This window comes from Gymnodraco acuticeps, unplaced genomic scaffold (genome assembly GCF_902827175.1).
Source record: "Gymnodraco acuticeps unplaced genomic scaffold, fGymAcu1.1, whole genome shotgun sequence".
Taxonomy (NCBI): Eukaryota; Metazoa; Chordata; class Actinopteri; order Perciformes; family Bathydraconidae; genus Gymnodraco; species Gymnodraco acuticeps.
The window spans coordinates 141,845-168,462 of record NW_022990801.1 but is presented as its reverse complement, the minus strand read 5'-3'; the positions used below and the strand labels follow the sequence as shown (position 1 = coordinate 168,462).

General features: G+C 40.5%; 1 protein-coding gene across 1 annotated transcript in view; it reads right to left on the bottom strand.

The window, feature by feature from the left end:
- The window catches only part of LOC117557107 (suppressor of tumorigenicity 14 protein homolog), a 32,347-nt gene extending 8,363 nt beyond the window's left edge, over positions 1-23,984 (bottom strand). Inside the window, exons 1-14 of the mRNA XM_034232792.1 lie at positions 23,598-23,984; positions 18,933-19,095; positions 13,853-13,983; positions 12,999-13,069; positions 12,063-12,256; positions 11,868-11,903; positions 11,315-11,543; positions 7,331-7,467; positions 5,715-5,812; positions 5,525-5,625; positions 5,016-5,149; positions 4,815-4,919; positions 3,878-3,985; positions 3,267-3,383 (exon numbers count right to left, since the gene is read on the bottom strand). Coding sequence (XP_034088683.1) covers positions 3,267-3,383; positions 3,878-3,985; positions 4,815-4,919; positions 5,016-5,149; positions 5,525-5,625; positions 5,715-5,812; positions 7,331-7,467; positions 11,315-11,543; positions 11,868-11,903; positions 12,063-12,256; positions 12,999-13,069; positions 13,853-13,983; positions 18,933-19,095; positions 23,598-23,639 — 1,666 coding nt within the window. The 5' untranslated portion in view covers positions 23,640-23,984. The remainder of the gene's footprint in view (positions 1-3,266; positions 3,384-3,877; positions 3,986-4,814; positions 4,920-5,015; positions 5,150-5,524; positions 5,626-5,714; positions 5,813-7,330; positions 7,468-11,314; positions 11,544-11,867; positions 11,904-12,062; positions 12,257-12,998; positions 13,070-13,852; positions 13,984-18,932; positions 19,096-23,597) is intronic.
- Between the last annotated feature and the right edge of the window lie 2,634 nt (positions 23,985-26,618).

Here is a 26,618-nt window from a genome sequence, read left to right as displayed (position 1 = left end):
ATGGCAATAAATACAGATCGCGTTCACACCGGAATAAATTCCCTGAGGGAAGATTACGCAAATGAAGCCGCTGACGTCTGCTCTGGGTTTACTGGCAGGCCGCAAACCACTTCACGGCGTATACTGCCACCCGAAGTCCCCGGCCGGAAGTCCCTGGAGTTGGGGACTGGCTTCAGTAGAAGCTGCTGGGACTCCCAGCAGCTTCTACTGAAGCCTTCCGAGTAAATCGTCATAACGCCGACATCTCCACCGCTCCCATGTTTTTTTTGTGTTGCCATAAGTTAGTCTCTCTCCGTTGGTGCGCGGGGTTAATGCTAATGCTAATAATGCTTCAATCTTTTTTTTTTTTTTTTTACAGGGCGTGGTTTGCAATTCGCCCAGCCAATAGAAATTGGTACTTTTTTCTCCCCAGGATGGTACCACCTCTCTAGTACCTCATTCACACCAACGGTGTTTCAGAGCCGGTTCGGAGCTGGAGCTTGAAAAGCACCGGGTTTTCCTCTTCACACCGCAGCGGAGCAGCCTCTTAGCTCCGGAATCCGGTTCGTTTCAAGCACCAAAAAATTGTCCGGCCAGAGCAAAAGCACCACATACGTCACGCTTACGTCGAGGCAGGGGCAGAGACAGATCAACTCCTGAACAACAACAAAAAGCCTGCGTTGTATCCAGTTTGTACACAACGATGGAGAAACTTAACAGGAGTTTCAGAGTTTCAGCCATAGACTGTAGGTTTCTGCTCATGGTGAAGCAACGTGTCTGCGTGTTAAGGTGGAACCTGAGCATTCACGTTGATCACCTCTCATTATAAATCTATAAAACTATAAATATTAAACTTTACTTAACGTGTTCATTTGAGAACAGCTGTTACATACCTGGGTGAAGGTTACAGCTCATTTAAATGAAAGATACAACGTTACTCCACACTCATGGTTCAGTCCACCTTAAGAAATAAGACCGACCTCGGAAGCAGTTGTGTTTTAAAAAAAAACCTTTATTGACACGAGTACACTTTTTTATAAGAATATAACTAAACCACAGAAATGACTCCGGAAAAGCTGCAGATAGAGCCATAAGAAATGAATGCAACTGATTTCATCCGCACGGTTTGGCTTTATGAAGCAGGCACGCAAACGGTTACGTCATGACGCAAACGATGACGCAACGACGCATTACCAGTCGGACTCTGGGCGGTGTGAAAAGAGCCAGAGCTAAACCGAAGAACTGGTTCTGAACCTGAAAAGCTCTAGCACGGAGCTTGAACCGGAGTTGCGTTGGTGTGAATGAGGTATAGCAGGCACTAAAAATGGGGGTAAAACTTCCCGGCACTAAGTACTATTTTTGGTGTGAACGCAAAATAAGAGGTACTAACGTAACTAAACGGGAAAAGTACTCCGGTGTGAACGCGCCTATAGATACTGTCTTTTTACGTTAGTGAGCCGGATCATTTGGCTCGGCTCTCTTAAAGCGCCAGCTCTTCTGGCTCCCAAACGGCTCTTCATGTTAGCACAGTTTACCACGGAGCCTCAGTTTCGCCGCTGCGAGGCTCTGGTGCTCGCAGCTCACGCGCGTGCTCCGCTAGCACCGCTCATCACATCCAAATTGCGCATGTTCCGTGTTGTCCTGTAGCAGGCACCGCCGATGTCGGGGAAACGATCTTCAATACTCCGAAAATAATCCCACCAGACTCCTTTGCCCTTCCAACAGAGAGATGTCCTTGTCATTTTTCCTTTTCGTAATTTCAAGCGATAAAAACTCTCGATCTTCTCTCGAATTATTAATATTTGTAGACACCCTCGGCTCGAGTTCAGGGCGTCCCGAGCTGAATAAGGCCGTTAAATCACGGCAAGACGCCCACCTGGCGGAAACGCTGCCTGGGAGGAGTCATATTCCAAGGAAAATGATACTGAATTCATGCGTGTTTATGGGTGTGAGTGTTTGTATCAGTTCTGTGGAAGTCACATACCCTGACAGGGTGACAGTTTCATTGGAAGAACATTGAGAAATAATTGTGTTGCAAGAAGTAAAAAAAGCATGCAACACACACACACATTGTTTTTTACATTGTAGATTAATACCGAAGACATCACAACTATGAAAAAACATAATATGGAATGATGTGGTAAACAAACCAGTATATGATTTATATTTTATATTTTTCAAAGTAGCCTACAACCTTGGGTGCTGTGCTCTGTCTCCCTGTTCCTGCCTGTTGGTGTCCGCTGATAGGTGTTATAGTGCTTTTTCTTTTTTTCTTTTTTAATGTTGATTATTCTTTTAGAACTAGCTAAATACATGGGTAAAGATTCTACTTGAGCCCAATTTGAATACCATAAAGAAAGTATTAAAGCCAGCTCAAGCTAAATGTCAAATGTATTTAATTAATGTACAGTTGTTTTGATTTATTTGAGTTGTACATATTTCAAAACGCGAAGTGTAATAACTGCAGTTTGCCTCCCTGTCAGAATAACAAAGGTCCTCAGTGAAGCTCAAGCACATGTTTCACTACATTGTAAGTACAACTTATTAAAAAGATAAGTTCAATGCAACTAATGTCGTCTTAGTGTTATTGCATGATGTTAAAATTGGTTTCTATGAATTTAGTGATGGATTGTAAACATTTGAAATGTAGCATTTAAGTGTTTCTCAGTTACAATATTGTTGTTTTAATAAATCAGACTCTGATGGTGCAGCGCTGTACGGTACCTCTTTACATTATTGAAAAACGTTTGAGAACCACTGTAGAGGACCCCGGCTTTTATTGATTGTGATTGAAAGTTGATCTTATTATTTATTTTGTAATATTTTCAAGACATTCTTTTTAGTTTTACAGCTTATTGAACCTTTTTGTTTCAACCCATAATAGATAATATGGCCATCTGAGTGTGTGTGGTACTGTGTGTGTGGTTTTTTTTTAACTGTGTAATAAAGTTAATTATTCAAAATGTTAGACTTCCTTATTTGTAAACTGAAATTTGCATTACTGTTCAAAATAAATAAACAACAAACCTGGAATTATGCATTTGGGACTTTTTTTTGCTTTTTCTTGTTGTACCGAACCCGTACCGAACCGTGACCCCCAAACCGAGGTACATACCGAACCGTGAATTTTGTGAACCGTTACACCCCTAACTACGATTAAGCTAAACACTGCAAGCTAGGCTTCTTTATGCAAAGTTTAATACCAAGCACTTAAGCTAAACTAAGCTAAGCTAGTGGTGACAAGCCTAAACAGAATTGACTCGAGTAAAAAGTGTTGTTTGTCTCACATTTCTCACACTTGGACTCATCTGATCCGTCTGTGCAGTCATCCTTTCCGTTACATTTTAAGTTCTCCGGGATGCAGCGGTTGTTTCTGCAGGAAAACTCTCCTGGTTTGCATTTCACTAAAAGGAACATATCAAACAGTGTGATACTCAATTTCTAACATTCAGATATTTTTAAACCCTATCTGCATTATTAAGAGACATATTCATAATGTATTCTTTCTGTGGACATGCTTCTGTGGACATGCTTGTGTGTGTGTGTGTGTGTGTGTGTGTGTGTGTGTGTGTGTGGGTGGGTGGGTGGGTGTGTGTGTGTGTGGGTGTGTGGTAGGTAGGTAGGTAGGTAGGTAGGTAGGTAGGTAGGTAGGTAGGTAGGTAGGTAGGTAGGTAGGTAGGTAGGTAGTAGGTAGGTAGGTAGGTAGGTAGGTAGGTAGGTAGGTAGGTAGGTAGGTAGGTAGGTAGGTAGGTAGGTAGGTAGGTAGGTAGGTAGGTAGGTAGGTAGGTAGGTAGGTAGGTAGGTAGGTAGGTAGACTAACAATTAAAAATGTAATTACAAATATTATAAACAAAACAATATAAAATGTTCTGGAAAATTAAAATAAAAAGTAACCCACCACAGTTCTCCTCATCAGTGCTGTCCCCACAGTCGTCAAACCCGTCACACTCCCAGAACTTGGGTTTGCAGCGGCCGTTTTTACACTTCATCTGAACCGCCTCACACTCTGAAAGAAAAACAGGTCATGTGTTAGTGTGTCTTTCAATATTTTCTAACTTCCTGTTTGTGGCTCTCAGCTTGGAGCCCATTGGTTACTACTTCAGACGTTAAAAGTTCCATAAACGCTCTCTCAAATAAATCGAAAACAACAACTTGGAAAGTCTGCAAAAATATTGGTGCACTACTTACCAAATTGGCATTATATTATGGCGGAGGCAAGTAAATGTGGGATTGATGCAAGGAGACCTTCAAATAGTTTAAGTATTGCATATTACTATACGGTAAGCGTAGGTACAAATCGTTAGTTGTGTTACGTCGTAGAGGGATGTGAATAGGGTTAGAGAAGTTATTTATTAGCGTTAATCCTCCAAACCTGAGGTAAAGCAACATTTAAGGGGCTTGAATGTACAATTAACAACTTAGAAGGATAACCAATAGTGGAACAAGCTAGCAACACTTCAAGAAATAAAGAGCAACACACATCCTCTTTGTAGAGTCCATGCTGTTTCAACTTTACGACCTGAAGATCATGAAAACACCAAAGTCAGAAGAAAGACTTGGGACCATCTGAGGAGCGTGTGAACGCAGCAATAGTGTCATAACAGAAAATAAAAGCTTTCTTAAACAGCTGGTGACAGGAGGAAATAGTGCATATCTTTAGGACTACTTCCAGCAGCCTATTAATGCACAGTTGATGCTGTAGTCAGTATTTACAGCAGTAGGATCTGGGATTTTGTAGATTAATGTTCTGTCTGAAAACGATCCATCCAGTTAAATTTTTTGTATATCTTGTGTGAAAATAAAGCCACTCGTCAGGCAGTGTGTTTGGGACTCACTGCAGTCGTCCTCGTCGCTGCCGTCTCCGCAGTCGTTCCAGCCGTCGCACTGCAGCGTGCTGTTGATGCAGAGATTGTTGGTGCACTGAAACCTCCCCGGACACGCTGATCAACGACAACCAAAAAGAAGATTATCAATCTAAAAACTGAAGGTTAGCATGACAAAGTGGCATTTCAAAATGAAAATTAAATCAGTCTTACGGTTATTCGGGATGAATGCTTCGTACTCTGCGATGAAACCCTGGTCTACGTAAGACGAGTCTGATTTAAATGTGATCGTCATCTTATTTTTCCGGCTGGTGACCACGGTGCTCTTCGGTTTACTGCCACACAATCTACACCAAACAGACACAACAACACAATTTAGATTCAAAACGCTCGCTTCTTTAAAGAGGTGTACAGTATATTGACTTATAAGGTAATAGAAACAACAATAATACATTTGTTTTACATAGTACCGTACAGTATATAGACGTCATTAAGTACTTACCAATACAAACAGAATTCCAAACCCACAGAGAATTAAATTAAATTAAAAAACTAAACTGAACACAGAGAGTAAAACTGAAACATGTAATCAAACGGGAATATAATCACATAATTGCAATCCTCAAAGAAGTGGTTTTTAAAAAAGTAATTTCAAGGTTGGACACCTTCATTAAGAGCCAGCGTTGAAAGAGAGGAAATATGAAGAGAGACAAAATGCCGACCTCTGACCGTTGACCTCCACATAATCATTTTGGCACTGACTGCTGTATTTCCCCAGGAAGAACTTGTTGAACTGAACCTTCAAAAACTTCTCCTTTGGAGCCTGAAAAGAGACAATAGAGTTAATGGGAGCCTGTAGGGAACAATAACAAGACTTTCATTCTTAATAAACCAATTAAAATGGTTCCTCACCTCGATGGTCCACACACACGTGGTTTTTGGAGGATAGTTGGAGGGGAAGAACGGCGAGGAGAAGGAGCCTCTGTCTGCAGTCAGTGCTCCTCCACACACTGAAATAAACACTGATATGTTAGACATTTAGGAAACTTAAACTAAGGAGAATCAACTTCTATAACATCACAACTAACGGCACAGAGGTTTGAGGTCACACTGATACCTCACTGATGATACAGCGATCATGGATGGAGATAAATTGCCTCAGGTGTTGTTGGGAAAATACTGAATGTCCTCTTCCAACATGAGAGTAACGTGATAACAAAGGTATCCCAACTGTAGCTGTGAACATGACAGGATGTGTGATTACCTAGAAGAGCATCAGGACTGTTTGAGGCATATGATAGCTATGTGATTAACATGATGATTCAGCCTCTATGGAGAGAGACATCAAGCATGCTCATTTCTGACGTGGAGCTAATCTGAAGTAAACATTGAATACTGCTTTCTATTCCTCCATCTTGTGACTGTGTAACTCCCTCTCTTGGATATCAGCATGTGAAGGACACTGTTCAGGAACTAGTTGATGCTCTGTATGTGATGACTACTTCCATTCTGGAGAGGATCACAGATACATGGATCCTGAGATTGAAGCTCAAGCCGGGGAACAGTGATTATTAAAAATGTTAAGTATTCAGAAAGTCCGATTTTTGAGAAAAATTCAGATTTTTGCGAAAAAGTCAGACTTTTGAGATTTTTGAGAGAAAGTCATATTTTGGAGAAAAAGTCAGACTTTTGAGATTTTTGTAAAAAAGTCATATTTTTGTGAAAAAGTCAGAATTTTGAGAAAAAGTCAGAATTTTGAGGAAAAAGTCAGAATTTTCAGATTTTGAGAAAAAGTCAGAATTTTCAGATTTTGAGAAAAAGTCTGAATTTTGAGAAAAAGTCATATCTATTCCTCCATCTTGTGACCGTGTAACTCCCTCTTGGATATCAGCATGTGAAGGACACTGTTCAGGAACTAGTTGATGCTCATATGTGATGACTACTTCCATTCTAGAGAGGATCAGAAACACATGGATCCTGAGGTTGAAGCTCAAGAAGGTGACGAGGGATATTTTTCTAACAGGCGTTAAGAAGAGTTAACACTCCATAACAACTAAGGCAATTACCATGTTATCTAATTGTAATAATTAATAATCCTTTCAGGTAATTTTATGCAAGCAAAAAAATAACTATTAGACAAATTGCTAGTGAATGTTAACAGCCACAATTAATCCGTGATGCAAACATCCTGCTTTCCATAGTGTCTTAAATCCCAAAAGATATTAAGAGTATCACACATGCAGCACAAAGAAGCATTGCAACATTACTTGTATTCACATTGTATTCACAATGTACCATTTATAAATAGTTGTTTTTCTGTCAATCAACTGCTTGCTCAGGCTATAGTAAGAGATGTCATCACTGAAGGTTTTACAGAAATGACGTTATGGGAGGAATTCATCTTTAGAGCAAATTAAGGAATCAAACAATATTAGAAGTCTATTTTTTGTTTAGATGTGTGAATATAATGTGTTTCAGTGGACCAGTGATGTACAATATGACTGCAGTGTTTGTACTTCCTGTCGTACCTTGCTCAGTGAGAGGGATCTGGGAGTAGTTGGCTCTGAATCCAGGGAAGTGTTTCTCCTCGCTGGTGATCAGCGTCAGCAGGAGGACGTTTCCAGAGGAGACGAAGGAGAGAGAGCCGTGAGGATATCCACACTGTCTGAGGAGAGAGTGGACACCAGGAGGTTAATCACACTCGCTTTTCTATTGGCTAGCACTTCAACACATTTAATGTGATGATTAAGATAGTTAAGGAATCACATCAGAGCCGGCCAGCTAACCAATCAGAGCAGACTGGGCTCTGGTTTCAGACAGAGGGTGAAAAGAGGTGCTGCAGCACAGGCAGTATGAGACAAATAAAGAGCTTTTTGAACATTAAAGCATGGAGACATGTAGAGACACTACATAGTACATACTGATATACACCTGAACATCAGCAGAAGAGGACTCTTTAAAGTAGAGACACTACATACTGATATACACCTGAACATCAGCAGGAGAGGACTCTTTAAAGTAGAGACACTACATACTGATATACACCTGAACATCAGCAGAAGAGGACTCTTTAAAGTAGAGACACTACATACTGATATACACCTGAACATCAGCAGGACCCTTTCAGTTTTACTCCTTTTACTGTCAATGTTGTTCATGAAGCCTTATCTAAGCTAGATCCTAAGAAACTGGCTGGCCCAGACAACGTAGAACCTTTCTTTTTAAAGATAGCTGCAGATTTGATTGCTCTTCCTCTTACTATTCTTTTTAACCTCTCCCTCAGCACAAATGCAATTCCAAAAGTATGGAAGTCAGCTTATGTCCTGCCTTTGCTAAAAGGAGGAGAGGCAACTATTTTAAATAACTATAGGCCAATCTCTAAGTTGTCAGTTCTGGCGAAGGTGCTCGAACGCCTAGTGAGTGAACAGGTAAAGGAGTTTTTATGTAAAAATGACATCCTGTCTAAACATCAGTCAGGCTTCAGAAAACAACATAGCACCATCACTGCCACAATGAAAGTGGTGAATGACATTACAAGTATTTTAGACAATAAGCAGAGTTGTGCATCTCTATTTATTGACCTTTCCAAAGCGTTTGATACCGTCGATCATCGCATCTTAAAGCAGAGGCTACTCAGTATCGGCATGTCCAGCCATGCAGTGGGGTGGTTTGTGAACCACCTCTCTGAAAGGTCCCAATGTGTTCATTTTGATGGGCTGTCTTCTGAGTGGTTAAACATTGCTAATGGTGTTCCTCAAGGTTCTGTTTTAGGTCCACTTTTATTCTCCATATATATCAACAGTTTAGGTGAAAATGTGGATGAAGCTACTTTACATTTTTATGCGGATGATACCGTGATGTATTGTGCAGGTCCCTCCATTCAGGAGGCTGGTGTTAAATTACAGGCTGTTTTTAACATTATTCAGACTCAGCTCTCTGAACTTAAGCTTATTTTAAATGTTGATAAAACCAAGGTAATGCTATTTTCAAAAGCTAAAAAGACACCAGAGCCTGTTTTGGATATTGTTACTATGCAAGGACAAGTACTTGAAGTGGTTACCAGTTATAAATACCTAGGTATCTGGCTTGATGATTGTCTTACTTTTAAACTTCATGTCAATAACCTGCTTAAAAAGCTGAGGATTAGGCTAGGTTTCTTTTTCAGAAACAAGTCCTGTTTCTCTTTTGAGGCCAGGAAAAGGCTCTGTGACCTTTTTACCTGTGCTGGACTATGGTGATTTGATCTATATGAATGCACCTGCCTATTGCCTGAGCAAGTTAGATGCCACCTATTACAGTGCCCTGAGATTTGTTACTAACTGTAAAGCACTTACTCATCACTGCACCCTGTATGCCAAAGCAGGTCTGCCTTCACTAACTGTACGGAGGCTCAGTCATTGGTACATGTTCATTTACAAAGCCATGTTGGGTAAACTACCTTTTTATATCTGCTCTCTGATCTCTGGACGAATTGAAAGTACATATTGCCTGAGATCTCATGATGTTGTTTTATTAAATGTACCAAGTGCTAGGACTGTCTTAGGGAAGAAAGCTTTTAGTTGTGCAGCTCCACTAAATTGGAACAGTCTGCAAACATGTTTAAAACTGAGCACTTTGGTTCCCCTGCATCATTTTAAAACTCGGCTGGGTGACATGCTGTTTGATACACATGGTACCTGTCTCTGTAAATAGAGTTTGTAAACTGTACCCTGTACATTATGTTGTTTGTCATCCTTATTGTTGTTCTGTTGTTTTTATGTTACATGTGTAACTAATGTCCTGCAGGTCACCCTTGAAAAAGAGATCTTTTGATCTCAAGGGGCTTCGCCTGGTTAAATAAAGGCTACAAACAAACAAACAAACAAACAAACAAACAAACAGGAGAGGACTCTTTAAAGTAGAGACACTACATACTGATATACACCTGAACATCAGCAGGAGAGGACTCTTTAAAGTAGAGTCACTACATACTGATATACACCTGAACATCAGCAGGAGAGGACTCTTTAAAGTAGAGACACTACATACTGATATACACCTGAACATCAGCAGGAGAGGACTCTTTAAAGTAGAGTCACTACATACTGATATACACCTGAACATCAGCAGGAGAGGACTCTTTAAAGTAGAGACACTACATACTGATATACACCTGAACATCAGCAGGAGAGGACTCTTTAAAGTAGAGACACTACATACTGATATACACCTGAACATCAGCAGGAGAGGACTCTTTAAAGTAGAGACACTACATACTGATATACACCTGAACATCAGCAGGAGAGGACTCTTTAAAGTAGAGTCACTACATACTGATATACACCTGAACATCAGCAGGAGAGGACTCTTTAAAGTAGAGACACTACATACTGATATACACCTGAACATCAGCAGGAGAGGACTCTTTAAAGTAGAGACACTACATACTGATATACACCTGAACATCAGCAGGAGAGGACTCTTTAAAGTAGAGACACTACATACTGATATACACCTGAACATCAGCAGGAGAGGACTCTTTAAAGTAGAGACAATATACTGATATACACCTGAACATCAGCAGGAGAGGACTCTTTAAAGTATAGACACTACATAGTGATATACACCTGAACATCAGCAGGAGAGGACTCTTTAAAGAGACACTACATACTGATATACACCTGAACATCAGCAGGAGAGGACTCTTTAAAGTAGAGTCACTACATACTGATATACACCTGGACATCAGCAGGAGAGGACTCTTTAAAGTAGAGACACTACATACTGATATACACCTGAACATCAGCAGGAGAGGACTCTTTAAAGTAGAGACACTACATACTGATATACACCTGAACATCAGCAGGAGAGGACTCTTTAAAGTAGAGGCACTACATACTGATATACACCTGAACATCAGCAGGAGAGGACTCTTTAAAGTAGAGACACTACATACTGATATACACCTGAACATCAGCAGGAGAGGACTCTTTAAAGTAGAGACACTACATACTGATATACACCTGAACATCAGCAGGAGAGGACTCTTTAAAGAGACGCTACATACTGATATACACCTGAACATCAGCAGGAGAGGACTCTTTAAAGTAGAGACACTACATACTGATATACACCTGAACATCAGCAGGAGAGGACTCTTTAAAGTAGAGACACTACATACTGATATACACCTGAACATCAGCAGGAGAGGACTCTTTAAAGTAGAGACACTACATACTGATATACACCTGAACATCAGCAGGAGAGGACTCTTTAAAGTATAGACACTACATAGTGATATACACCTGAACATCAGCAGGAGAGGACTCTTTAAAGTAGAGACACTACATACTGATATACACCTGAACATCAGCAGGAGAGGACTCTTTAAAGTAGAGACACTACATACTGATATACACCTGAACATCAGCAGAATATGTCCTCTGTGAGACATATATTTCCCCTCTTCATTTGGTTATCAACGAATATTTTTACGATTTGCTGGAGAAGTTGTTAAAGTATGCGGTTCTCACTCAGTGAGGACGCGGGGCTCGATGGGGGCGAGGGAGTCGTAGATCTGGATGAAGTCCTGCTGGCAGTCGTCCTCCAGGATCAGGGTGTGGAAGTCCAGCCAGATGCGGTGCTTTGGGTCGGCCCGGAGCCTCCACTGCAGGAACACGTTCGGAGGGTAGGAAGAGTCCGGAAACCCCGGAGACTGAACCACACCGGGCTCTTTGACGTGGACATCAAACGACTTTTTCACTGGAAAATAAACAGGGGAAATGTTATGTTACTACAATCAACTTTTTTTTTTTGTGATCACATTTTGATTGATTAATACACAACATGAACAACCAAAAGCACAAACAAATGTCTTTAAAACATGTAATTAAATTACTAGAAGTACATAAGAAAACGAAAAATTAGACACATATTTTGTAAACATTTCACTATAAATGTAATTGATTATCAATAAGGCAACTAATAAAAAAACTAAAAAGAACCAATACATATTTGGTTTTATGTGTCAAAATAATTTTAAGGATATTCATATGAGAAATAAAAAATAAACACCACCAAACTCACCCAATAAAGAGTTCCTGTTCAAGCGTGGGTCTATAGCTGTGGACAGAAAGATCAAACATTAATATTAGTGATTTATATATAAGTTATATACTCTTGGATTTTAATTAATGTGCACTGTCCCTGTTAGATAAATACATAATAAAGTCGACTTTGAATTATTATATATTCGATATAAGCATTGGGATGGATTCAGACCTCGGGACACGACGTTGTGGACGTTCAGAGCGTCGGCAGGTTTCAGCAGGATTCGTCCGTGTCGTCCTGAGTGACGCGAGGCCGTCGCCTGCTGAGACTCGATGGCCTCGTCCAGCGCCGCCTGCTGGCTGACGTGAACATCGAACTCCGACTGATAATACGCCATGACGCTGTCTGTGCCGCTGTCTCCCTCACTGCAGAGACAACAAGAAGAGTTACTAAAGAAAACATATCCTGCAAAAACTCTTAAAAATATTTTTACCACTGCCTTTTATTTCATCAAATAACTTTTCATATCTGACCCTGCACTGAGATATACTATTGTATTTAATACCCGTTTTATCCTAATTTTGATTGTCATAATTTGTATTCTCTTGGGTGTTTTTTTATGTATTTAACTATAATTTCATAACGTGTTCAATGTAGAAAATACTATGGTGTTAATCTCCATTACAGGAAAAATGCCCAAATTAACATAGTTACTTAACCCTTAGATGCCCTTAGAGTGGCTGGACCCTACGCTCTTCCATAAGTGGGTCAAAAAGAACCTGTATTAGAATAATATGTGTTTTTATGCCATGTTTGTCCTTTTGGTTAAGAAAAATCACTTGTATAACATTTAGTATTATATTTTGGTTCACACTAGAAATATTTCATATTTAATTTTCCACTATTTATAATAACAAAAAAAACAAAAAAAACGTTTTGAACATATCGATGCAAAGATCTACGCTATTCTGAGACCCTCACAGTATTCCAGTCCCTTTTCAAAACTCATCTCTTCTCCTCTTGTCTACTCATAGCCCCCCATCAATCCATGCCGGTTGATCAAGTTTGAGAGTAACTCAGGAGAGTGGATAAGTGTTCAGTTCCTCTTTAATTAAATACTTCACCTTAAGTAAAGTCTAAACATCTCAGTGTGTGTGTGGTCGGTACCTGAAGGCCTGCACTGAGGCGCCTTTGAAGTGTTTGGCCAGCACAGAGTTTTTGGAGTAAATCAGTTTCAGCTGAAAGACAGAAGGCACAGAAAAAAAAATAAAAACATTATCATATCCGTCCAGTTGATCATTAAATCAACAAATACAGAAAGTATCAGTACTGTAAAAATACTACAATCCTGTGATGGAAGAAGTTCTGAAATCTTAAAATACTGCAGTACAAGTAGGGCTGTGCAATTAATCGTATTTTAACAACGATTACGAAAGCAATGTAATCGAAATAAAATGATTATTTTTTTTAATTGTTTTTTCAGTTGAATTATACTTAAAGTTCAGGGTAATCAACTCTTAAAAACATACGGTTCACTTTCTTTTTTTTTCAATAAATGGATGTTTTCAAAGTAAATGGATAATCGTTTTTAATAATCGTGATAATGATTTTTGCCATAATCGCACAGCCATAAGTACAAGTCTAAGTTCTGAATACAAAATGTTACTTAAGCAAAAGTATTATCCGCATAATGTACTCCAGGTATCAAAAGTAAAAGTACTCGGTATGCAGACTGGCTCTTTCACAGTATAACTTTATTATAAAATACATTAATTAAAAACGTTCTTATAATTTTAACATTGTAGTTTGTCTGTATTAGTAGTGCAGTAATGCCTTATATCAAATACTGTAAGCATGTCATGTGTTTTTATTAACAAAGGAGTGTTAAATACATGTAGGAAGTGTAAAGTACACAATGTGCCTTCAAATGGAGTGGCGTAGAAGTATATGTATCATAAAATGGTACGTAAAGTAGTCCCTTGCTTGAACACGGTTCTTGAGCAGATGATCTTCAGTCTCACCTGCTTCCTGACCAGAGACGCCAGGTGAGTGAATTTGGGGTTTTCTGGATCTTCGTACTCGGCGACAAACGGCTGGTTATCGATCCCCATGGAGCCGATAAAAATCTTCTGCACTCGGACGTCTCTGCGTACTGAAGAGACGGAGGATTACACTGTTAATCACGATGCTGGATATCAATCCTTCAATGCCCAAATCATCACATTTGAATAGGAAAATATTGTCAAAGTCACACAGCAACTACACAAATATTATTCTGGAAAGAACTGAAGCGGCCCTTTACTGCTTTTTGGGGTTTCTCTTTCCTGTAGTGCGTAATAAGATAAGATAAGATAAGATAAGATAAGATGGATCTTAATTAATCGCCGTGGGGAAATTGAGGAGTTTAAGTAGCAACAGAGTGAGAGCGAAAGTACAGTACAGATTCCCACAAGATTAATAAAATGATAGATACAATTAAAAGTATATACAGGAAAGTAGCTGTTAAAACAAGAAATTAATTAATTGAATTAAACATATATACATATTTGAGTCTGGATTGTTAAATATATTGACATGTATGTATACAAGTCAAAGTTATTGTGCAAATAGAGCAGATTTGATATACAATACATGTACTTTTGTGTGTGTTACAGTACATGGTTAAGCCCTGGTTGTAAAGCCATAAAACACACACTGTTTTCACAATAACTTTTTACCGACACACATACATGTAAATATATCTAATATGTATTAAACGACCCAAATATGTATAATGTTCATTTTTAATCATTTCTTATTTTAAAGTTACTGTATAAAATTTAAATGTTATCTTTGATTTTATCTTTAATTGTATTCATCTGTGCTGTCTTTTATTCTTAAAAAGAGCTTCTCTTGATAACTGGACTCAAAATCACACTGTACATTTTACATTCATATTCAATCTAATATTTCACAATCCATTCCTTGCACAATTAATGCATATATAATATCTTGCTTATATTTTGTTACTGAGAATTTGTATTTCCACATGTAATTCTTTAAATGCTATTTTATTTCTATTTGAGACGTTTACATTGTGGATTGTTTATTTCTTTTAATTTCTCCAATGCCTTGTTTTTTATGCTGCTGCAACGCAAACATTTCCCAAATTGGGATCAATAAAGTACTTCCAATCTTATCTATAGGTTTTTGTGCATGTAAACCTGGGGTGTCCAAACTGTTTTCACTGAGGGCCACAAACAGAAAAAGATACGAAGGGGCCGCTGAAGTGAGGTGAGTTATATTGCGTCATAAGTTCAGTTATAAGTTAGAAAAATCAATCAATACATTATTCTTGATACTTGAAAATGCTTTAGGAAAACAAAAAGACTACAACACAGCTCTCCAGAGGGTTTCATTTATTGTGTTAGAAGCCCATTCCTTAAAACAGAAGCTTCAGATTGATTATAATAAGAGGAAATATGAAGGGTGGATTTCAAGGTTGTTATGGAAACGATTTATTGGGATTTTTTTTATCAACTAAGATTTGTTAGAACATGTTTTCAACTTTAATGGACTGAATTTATTTGAAAAGTGGTCTCATTAACACATGAATACTACTGTGTTATCTATTTGAACATATATATTTAAGAAGTAGAATATAAGACAGAAGTTTATTTTACTTAAGTCATTATGCTTTTTTTAAATTTGCTGAGGGCCGATTCAAAATGGTCCGCGGGCCGCATTTGGCCCCCGGGCCGTAGTTTGGACACCCCTGATGTAAATGGTCTGCAAAGGCTAACATGTGTGTGATAGCTGTTCTCACAGTGGAAGTGCCACACCAGCAGGCCTCTCTGAAGAACCAGCACCTTACCGTGGTAGAGAGGTTTGTGTGCCCTGATGAACCTGGGGGCTGTGTTGTCTGGAACCTTGTGTTCCTGGTAGGGTCTCCCATGGCAAATTGGTCTCAGGCAAGGGGCCAGACTAAGATTGGTTCAAAAGACCTCATGAAAGACGACACAAGAAGTGAGGATACCCGGCCCGGAGGAAGCCCGGGGTCCCCTTCTGGAGCCAGGCCCAGAAGGAGGACTCGTCGGCGAGCGTCTGGTGGCCGGGCTTGCCACGGTCGCCTCCCTACGCCTGCGGGTTATGGGGGGGAAAACTCTGACTGTTGTGTGTGCTTATGCACCCAACAGCAGTTCAGAGTATACGGCCTTCTTGGAGACCCTGGAAAGAGTCCTGTATGGGGCTCCTGAAGGGGACTCTTTAATCTTGCTGGGAGACTTCAACGCACATGTGGGCAATGATGGAGACACTTGGAGGGGCGTGATTGGGAGGAACGGCCCCCCTGATCTGAACCGGAGTGGTGGTTTGTTACTGGACTTCTGTGCTAGTCATGGATTGGCCATAACAAACACCATGTTCGAACATAAGGATGCTCATAAGTGTACGTGGTACCAGAGCACCCTAGGCAGAAGGTCCATGATCGATTTCGTTATCGTATCATCGGACCTGAGGCCGTATGTTTTGGACACTCGGGTAAAGAGAGGGGCGGAGTTGTCAACTGATCACCATCTGGTGGTGAGTTGGGTCGAGTGGCGGGGGAAGCCTCTGGATAGACCTGGTAAGCCCAAACGTGTAGTTCGGGTGAACTGGGAACGTCTGGAGGAGGCCCAAGTTCAGGAGGCCTTCAACTCACACCTCCGGCGGAGCTTTTCGGGCATTCCTGTGGAGGTTGGGGACATTGAACCAGAGTGGTCGGTGTTCGAAGCCTCTATTGCCGAAGCCGCGGCGGGGAGCTGTGGTCTCAAGGTCCTAGGTGCCTCAAGGGGCGGTAACCCTTGAACCTCCTGGTGGACACCGGTGGTCAGGGAAGCCGTCCGACTGAAGAAGGAGGCCTTCAGGGATTTGTTATCCCGGGGGACTCCCGAGGCAGTTGCAAGGTACCGACAGGCCCGAAGGGCAGCAGCCTCATCCGTGGCCGGGGCAAAGCAGCGGGTGTGGGAGAAGTTCGGAGAAGACATGGAGAAGGACTTTCGGGCGGCACCAAAGTTGTTCTGGAAAACTGTCCGACACCTCAGGAGGGGGAAGCAGGGAACCATCCAAGCTGTGTACAGTAAGGATGGGACGTTGTTGACCTCAACTGATGGAGTGTTAGGGCATTGGAAGGAACACTTTGAGGAACTCCTGAACCCGACAACTCCGCCCTCTATGTTAGAGGCAGAGCTGGAGTATGACGGGGGATCAACACCAATCTCCCGGGGGGAGGTCACTGAGGTCGTCAAACAACTCCACAGTGGCAAAGCCCCGGGGGTGGATGAGATCCGCCCGGAAATGCTGAAGGCTCTGGGTGTTGAGGGACTGTCATGGTTGACACGTCTCATCAACGTTGCGTGGAAGTCGGAAACAGTACCGAAGGAGTGGCAGACCGGGGTGGTGGTTCCCCTTTTTAAAAAGGGGGATCAGAGGGTGTGTGCCAATTACAGAGGCATCACACTACTCAGCCTCCCCGGGAAAGTTTACTCTAAGGTACTCGAAAGGAGGGTCAGGCCGATTGTCGAACCTCAGATTGAGGAGGAACAATGCGGATTCCGTCCTGGTCGTGGAACGACGGATCAGCTTTTTACTCTCGCAAGGATCCTGGAGGGGGCCTGGGAGTACGCTTATCCGGTCTACATGTGTTTTGTAGACTTGGAGAAGGCGTATGACCGAGTTCCCAGGGAGTTACTGTGGGAGGTGCTGCGGGAGTATGGGGTGAGGGGGTCTCTACTCAGGGCCATCCAATCTCTGTACTCCCAAAGCGAGAGCTGTGTCCGGGTCCTCGGCAGTAAGTCGGACCCATTTCCGGTGAGGGTTGGCCTCCGCCAGGGCTGCGCTTTGTCACCAATCCTGTTTGTAATATACATGGATCAGATTTCGAGGCGTAGTCGTGGGGGAGGGGGTCTGCAGTTCGATGGACTAAGGATTGCACCACTGCTTTTTGCAGATGATGTGGTTCTAATGGCTTCATCGGTCTGCGACCTTCAGCACTCACTGGATCGGTTCGCAACCGAGTGTGAAGCGGCTGGGATGAGGATCAGCACCTCCAAATCTGAGGCCATGGTTCTCAGCAGGAAACCGATGGACTGTCCACTTCAAGTAGGGAATGAGTCCTTACCCCAAGTGAAGGAGTTCAAGTATCTCGGGGTCTTGTTCTCGAGTGAGGGAACAATGGAGCGTGAGATGGGCCGGAGAATCGGAGCAGCGGGAGCGGTACTGCAGTCGCTTTACCGCACCGTTGTGACGAAAAGAGAGCTGAGCCAGAAGGCAAAGCTCTCTGTCTACCGGGCCATTTTCATTCCTACCCTCACCTATGGTCATGAAGGATGGGTCATGACCGAAAGAACGAGATCGCGGATACAAGCGGCCGAGATGGGTTTCCTCCGCAGGGTGGCTGGTGTCTCCCTTAGGGATAAGGTGAGAAGTTCGGTCATCAGGGAGGGACTCGGAGTTGAGCCGCTCCTCCTTCGCGTCGAAAGGAGCCAGTTGAGGTGGTTCGGGCACCTAGTTAGGATGCCACCTGGGCGCCTCCCTAGGGAGGTGTTCCAGGCACGTCCAGCTGGGAAGAGACCAAGGGGTAGACCTAGGACCAGGTGGAGGGATTATATCTCTTCGCTGGCCTGGGAGCGCCTTGGGATCCCCCAGTCAGAGCTGGTTGATGTCGCCAGGGAAAAGAAAGTTTGGGGCTCTCTGCTGGAACTGCTACCCCGAGACCCGACCACGGATAAGCGGGAGAAGATGGTTGGATGGATGGATTTCAAGGTTGTTATGGAAACGATTTATTGGGATTTTTTTTATCAACTAAGATTTGTTAGAACATGTTTTCAACTTTAATGGACTGAATTTATTTGAAAAGTGGTCTCATTAACACATGAATACTACTGTGTTATCTATTTGAACATATATATTTAAGAAGTAGAATATAAGACAGAAGTTTATTTTACTTAAGTCATTATGCTTTTTTTCATTTGCTGAGGGCCGATTCAAAATGGTCCGCGGGCCGCATTTGGCCCCCGGGTCGTAGTTTGGACACCACTGATGTAAATGGTCTGCAAAGGCTAACATGTGTGTGATAGTTCTCACAGTGGAAGTGCCACACCAGCAGGCCGGTGATGAGAGCGACAGCAGAAGCAGCCAATAGGAGACCGACTCCGACCCACATCTGCCTCCTCTGACCCGGCTTCTTCTGATGCTGCCGGGGGTCGGGGGCCGGGAGGAACTGCAAGGCCGCGTCCCAGTCCGTGTCCTGGGGTGCAAGATGCGATCAGATAAGACATACTTAAAGGTCACCTATTACACAAAATCCTCTTCTTCATCAACATGTGTCCCCTCTTCTTCATGTCTCTTCTACATCAACATGTGTCCCCTCTTCTTCATGTCTCTTCTACATCAACACGTGTCCCCTCTTCTTCATGTCTCTTCTACATCAACATGTGTCCCCTCTTCTTCATGTCTCTTCTACATCAACATGTGTCCCCTCTTCTTCATGTCTCTTCTACATCAACATGTGTCCCCTCTTCTACATCAACATGTGTCCCCTCTTCTTCATGTCTCTTCTACATCAACATGTGTCCCCTCTTCTTCATGTCTCTTCTACATCAACATGTGTCCCCTCTTCTTCATGTCTCTTCTACATCAACATGTGTCCCCTCTTCTTCATGTCTCTTCTACATCAACATGTGTCCCCTATTCTTCATGTCTCTACTACATCAACATGTGTCCCCTCTTCTTCATGTCTCTTCTACATCAACACGTGTCCCCTCTTCTTCATGTCTCTTCTACATCAACATGTGTCCCCTCTTCTTCATGTCTGTTCTACATCAACATGTGTCCCCTCTTCTTCATGTCTCTTCTACATCAACATCTGTCCCCTCTTCTTCATGTCTCTTCTACATCAACATGTGTCCCCTCTTCTTCATGTCTCTACTACATCAACATGTGTCCCCTCTTCTTCATGTCTCTTCTACATCAACATGTGTCCCCTCTTCTTCATGTCTCTTCTACATCAACATGTGTCCCCTCTTCTTCATGTCTCTTCTTCATCAACATGTGTCCCCTCTTCTTCATGTCTCTTCTACATCAACATGTGTCCCCTCTTCTTCATGTCTCTTCCACATCAACATGTGTCCCCTCTTCTTCATCAACTTGTGTCCCCTCTTCTTCATGTCTCTTCTACATCAACATGTGTCCCCTCTTCTTCATGTCTCTTCTTCATCAACATGTGTCCCCTCTTCTTCATGTCTCTTCTACATCAACATGTGTCCCCTCTTCTTCATGTCTCTTCTACATCAACATGTGTCCCCTCTTCTTCATGTCTCTTCTACATTAACATGTGTCCCCTCTGTGGAAAGAGACTCTGAAAGTTTCAGGAACAAAGATTCTCTCTCTTTTTGATCCATTTCTATAAAAACCTGTCTGAAAATAAGCTGATCAGATTTTGGCCACTTTATGATGTCATAATGTGTTGTCTTGTGTAACCATTAGCCAATCACCACCACCAACCAAATACCAGTACTTTCTACTTCTTACATGTTGAACCCAAATACCTGTACTTTCTACTTCTTACATGTTGAACACAAATACCTGTACTTTCTACTTCTTACATGTTGAACTCAAATACCTGTACTTTCTACTTCTCTCATTTTCCCAAACAGCTGGTTCCTTTAGTCTGAATGTGTGTTTGGTGCGTGATCATTATTATTTAGAGTCATTGCGTGCCTATTGATTTGAACACGATTCGTGTATCCATCATTTCCTGGTCTTCTCTAAAGAAGAGGGACCAATGGAAACGTTGTCATGTTGCCGTTGTTCAGCATGGAAACATTAATTAGCTAACAATGACATTATTGTTCTATTAATATAAAGGGAGGTCAGGTACTCTTTAAAACAGCTGCTAGTTATGGGTACTTTTTCCTGAAGTACATTTCAAAGCCGCTTTACTTTGACTTGAGTAAAGAAGTTTAGTCAGTACTTCTACTTTTACCACAGTATTTTTAAACACGCGTATCTGTACTTCTACTTGAGTACAGGATGTGTGTACTAAATCTAAATACTGGCCTACTTTTAAATGTTGTTAGCTGTAATTTAGCCCTTCAATATTGTTTAATTTGTCAGGTAGTTTACAGATGAGTATCTTCACGGTCAACTTGTATATTTTTTACTGTTTTAGTTCCATTTGTGTTTTCCATTTTGAGATGTTTATATTTCATAATTCTTTATTTCCCACACTTTTTAATTTCCATTTATCTGCAATGCCTCGGCTTACATGGTGTAAAGAGAACATTTACTTAAATCTTATCGTAAGTTAAAACGAGGCATTGCAGGGACGTGCAGTACGTGGACTATCTGTCAAACAAACACCATGAAGGGCCAAATGACAGCTAACAAAGTTTAAAAGTAGGATATAATTAAAGAGAGAGTGAGGTTTATTCGTCCCTCTAAATGCTTCTGTGTTATCTGTTGAAACATCAGCTGCTGTTGGCAGTGGCGGTTCTAGACCAATTTGACTGGGGGGGCCACTGGGGGGCCAGTTATTTTCTGAGGGGGGCACAATAAATGCAGGACGAAAAAGAGAATTAGACAGTATGAAGTAATTGCGCATAAGAAAACAATGCAATACAGTTATTGGTATTTGTTTCAGTACACTTATTTATGTCAGATAGATCTTATAGTTATTACTGTTAGCTTCAGCTTAAGTTATAGTGCAATGTTTGCACTAACACATTTAACATTTAAAAAAAAAAAAAAAAGAACTTTTCATTGTTAGGGGGGCCACAGAGGTCAGTGTTAGGGGCACTGGCCCCCCCCTAGAACCGCCCCTGGCTGTTGGTCATTACATCAGAACACACAGTCAGCAGGTAGAGCTTCTCTAGACTAAAACAGAGTAACAGAGACATCGTTTGTAGAAGGACACGTTCATAAAATGTAAATGTTGTCAAAGCTCAGATAAACACATAACATCTGGATACACAGCAGTCAGGGAGACATGTAGTCTGGCTGTATTTATCATTTAGGCTGCTCTAAGGAGTCAAAAGAACGTTACATGTTAATATAAATAATTTGACTCGAGTACTAAAATGAGAACTTATTGATTCATGACGAGCAGGGAGACAATATCTTTATGATAACCCGCTCTGAGCATTGTGTGATTCAAGTGACCTCTGCCTCTTCTCCTGGCTCTAAAGGTTGTTGGTTTGCGTGTGAAAGGATACTTTGGTCACTTCTGAGTCAGTTCAGAGAGAAACATCGCTTTGATTGGATGTTTTACAAAATTCAGATGGTGAAAGCCAGAAGCAATCGGACTCATATCCTGCAGGAAGCCTCCACTGAAAGCAACCCGACAAATGACATAGGATTTGTCAAAAAAAAAGAGTTGGACAATATCTAGTAGACTTGTGTGTGTGTGTGTGTGTGTGTGTGTGTGTGAACCTGTTTATTCTGAGAAAGTGCAGCAGGGTGTTGGCAGGAATGTTTTCTCTGCAGCTGACTGACTTGTTTAATCCTGTGATACACACCCTGTGTGACATACAGCTGCTGCACCTCCACACACACACACACACACACACACACACACACACACACACACACACACACACACACACACACACACACACACACACACACACACACACACACACACACACACACACACACACACACACACACACACCACACACACCACACACCACACACACACACACACACACACACACACACACACACACACACACACACACACACACACACACACACACACACACACACACACACACACACACACACACACACACACACACACACACACACACACACACACACACACACACACACACACACACACACACACACACACGACATTTTTCCATCCATCCATTGCTCTAGAAAATAATCTTTAATATTTGCTCATCATATATTTGTTAAATATATTTTGTATTATTATCTGAGCAGTAAAAGTACAATATGCCCCTCTGAGATGAAGTGGAGTAGAAGTATTCAGTAGTAGAAATGGAAATACTCGAGTACTTAGTCACTATGGTCTACTGTTAAATGGTAGTTTAAATTCAATTAATTACTTAATTAAAGGACTAATAGTTTCAGATGCAGTAGACACAATAGAAACAGTATTCTGTACTGAAAAACACAGATGATTTAAAATGTGTTGTTTTTCTATTGATTTCATAATAATCAACAACAATGACAATAATCGACATAATAAGCAAATACAAAAGGTAAATATGTGTTTTAATGTGCTTTATTCAGTCATTTAATGATTGCTTTATGTCATATGTAGTCTACGTATGGTATGTTTGAGTATTATCCATTAGAAAGTATTACTATAGACCAATACAAAGCCATTAAAACCAGTGCAAACAACAGACACAACATAAGCAAATAGTAATATCTGTACTGTTAACGTGTATAATTGATATTTTTAATAGCTTGTAAAGATGTTATATCTGAAGCATATTGTGTGTACTGTAATCCAACACCATCATGACAGATAGTATGTAAACCATTACTAATGACACAAAACCATTGGAACCAGTGCAGCCTGCTGGGAAACACGTTACAGTCTGTGATAAAACCCACTATGGATTATGTTAAATCACATGACGAGTATTAATACTCTTATGTTTCACATCTACACAGAAACTCTGCTCGGTTTCACTTTTTTATCTCGAGTGAAACCGACTAACCTGTCCGGGCTGTGACGTCACGCACGGGTGAATATTACAGGTAAGAACTCACCTGTCTCGGGTTGAACTTCGGTCCTGAATCCATTAAATCCATGTTGACTAAAAGTGTGTTTGTCCCTCCTTTATATATATTTTTTTAGTTATATTCCTTCTTCGGCTCCTCTCGTGTTTCCTCACTTCCTTGCTGACAGGTGAGCAACAGGTGCTTCTGTCCTCAGAAACAGGTAGAACAAATGGAGAAAATGTGCCAAAAACAACGATTGATGGTGTTTTAAAGTGAGTTTGTATCCCTGGTTCCGGTGCTGGTACCGGGTCGAGTTTCAGAGCCGGATTAAACGCGTCCACATCGGGAGAAAACCCGAAATGCACCCCGGTAAAGAAAAGGAGGCAACATGAGAGAGCCAGAGAGGATAAAGGAGGAGAAGAGTCACCGCAGGTAGAGGAACCACCTAATCTCCCATGATGCATTGCGGCAATGAAAGCCTCACAGCTGTTGGTGTTCTCTTGTTGCAGAACAGCAGCAGGAGGAAGCTCTCATGAATTATTTAGATAAACCAACATGTGAAACATTCTGTCAAAGTCTTTGCATTTAATTTTTGTATTGATTTAATTTATTTAAAAGTATTGGCATTACAATATACTGAGAGTCTCTGGTGGCCAGTAAACATATTCTATATTAGTACACTTCACTTACCTACGTACTTTAGTTCATTTCCTGCATTTAAAATATGGTAACTAAAATATGTGTTTGACAGTTCAAAGTTATTTGAAGATTCAGATCAAGATTAATAGTTTACAATATAATCTAAAACTCATTTATCATATCATTTGCGCAATATTTAATCAACTGGATGGTAATTTGCATATTTTCACTCCCAATGATCAGAAAAAATCAATCTATAATAAAACATCATTGTTTATTTGTTGAATACATTTTGGATTATTTGAATTGATTCTAATGACTTTTATGGAGACGAACTAAATAAGACGATTTAATTTAAGACAGTATAGAAACCTTGTCCAGTCATGACCGATTGAAATATAGATTACAAGTTTATTATATTTAAATGTTTTTGAGTGAATGATACATTTAACACTAACAGCAGTATCTCAAATGTGTGTGTGCAGTAAGTAAATATACTTGTAATCCACAGTATGTCCACTAGATGTCGCTGTTACATCAGTTACTGCATTTAATCACACATCCATATGTGCCTTTTCTGTCCTGAAGAGGAATACACAGGTGCGAGAAGTACTCAGATCTTGTACTTGAGTAAAAGTAGAAGTACTCAGATCATGTACTTGAGTAAAAGTAGAAGTACTCAGATCTTGTACTTGAGTAAAAGTAGAAGTACTCAGATCTTGTACTTGAGTAAAAGTAGAAGTACTTAGATCTGGTACTTGAGTAAAAGTAGAAGTACTCAGATATTGTACTTGAGTAAAAGTAGAAGTACTCAGATCTTGTACTTGAGTAAAAGTAGAAGTACTCAGATCTTGTACTTGAGTAAAAGTAGAAGTACTCAGATCTTGTACTTGAGTAAAAGTAGAAGTACTCAGATCTTGTACTTGAGTAAGTAGAAGTACTCAGCATCTTGTACTTGAGTAAAAGTAGAAGTACTCAGATATTGTACTTGAGTAAAAGTAGAAGTACTCAGATCTTGTACTTGAGTAAAAGTAGAAGTACTCAGATCTTGTACTTGAGTAAAAGTAGGAAGTACTCAGGATCTTGTACTTGAGTAAAAGTAGAAGTACTCCTACAGATCTTGTACTGTGAGTAACAGTAGAAGTACTTAGATCTGGTACTTGAGTAAAAGTAGAAGTACTCAGATATTGTACTTGAGTAAAAGTAGAAGTACTCAGATCTTGTACTTGAGTAAAAGTAGAAGTACTCAGATCTTGTACTTGAGTAAAAGTAGAAGTACTCAAGATCTTGTACTTGAGTAAAAGTAGAAGTACTCAGATCTTGTACTTGAGTAAAAGTAGAAGTACTCAGATCTTGTACTTGAGTAAAAGTAGAAGTACTCAGATCTTGTTCTTGAGTAAAAGTAGAAGTACTCAGATCTTGTACTTGAGTAAAAGTATAGAATAACTCAGATCTTGTACTTGAGTAAAAGTAGAAGTACTCAGATCTTGTACTTGAGTAAAAGTAGAAGTACTCAGATCTTGTTCTTGAGTAAAAGTAGAAGTACTCAGATCTTGTACTTGAGTAAAAGTATAGAAGAACTCAGATCTTGTACTTGAGTAAAAGTAGAAGTACTCAGATCTTGTTCTTGAGTAAAAGTAGAAGTACTCAGGTCTTGTAGTAAAAGTAGAAGTACTCAGATCTTGTACTTGAGTAAAAGTAGAAGTACTCAGATCTTGTACTTGAGGAAAAGTAGAAGTACTCAGATCTTGTACTTGAGGAAAAGTAGAAGTACTCAGATCTTGTACTTGAGTAAAAGTAGAAGTACTCAGATCTTGTACTTGAGTAAAAGTAGAAGTACTCAGATCTTGTACTTGAGTAAAAGTAGAAGTACTCATATCTTGTACTTGAGTAAAAGTAGAAGTACTCAGATCTTGTACTTGAGTAAAAGTAGAAGTACCAGAGTGTAGGAATACTCTGTTACAGTAAAAGTCCTGCATTCAAAATGTTCCTCAAGTAAAAGTAGAAAAGTATTCTCATCAAAATATAGTGAAAGTAGTGACAGTAAAAGTAGTCGTTGTGCAGATTGGTCCATTTCAGAATAATAGATATGATATGTTTTATAATGATTGAACATGAAAGTGTTCTCAAAGCTGGTAAAGGTGCAGCTAGTCTGAATGACTTTGTAGACTGCAGGGTAGCTGGTGGATTTACTCCAGGTGGAACTAAATTAAATTAAAGTCATTCATCCACATCTGTGAAGTAACTAAAGTTATTAAATACAGTGGAGTAAAAATACAAAGTAGCATAACATTGAAATACTCAAGTAAAGAACAAGTATCTCTAAATTGTACTTAAGTACTTGAGTAAATGTACTTCCCATTGGAGTAAAATGTACAGTGTGTAAATCAGTTTTCTAAGTGATATCCATGAGCAACAGTCCAGAAAACA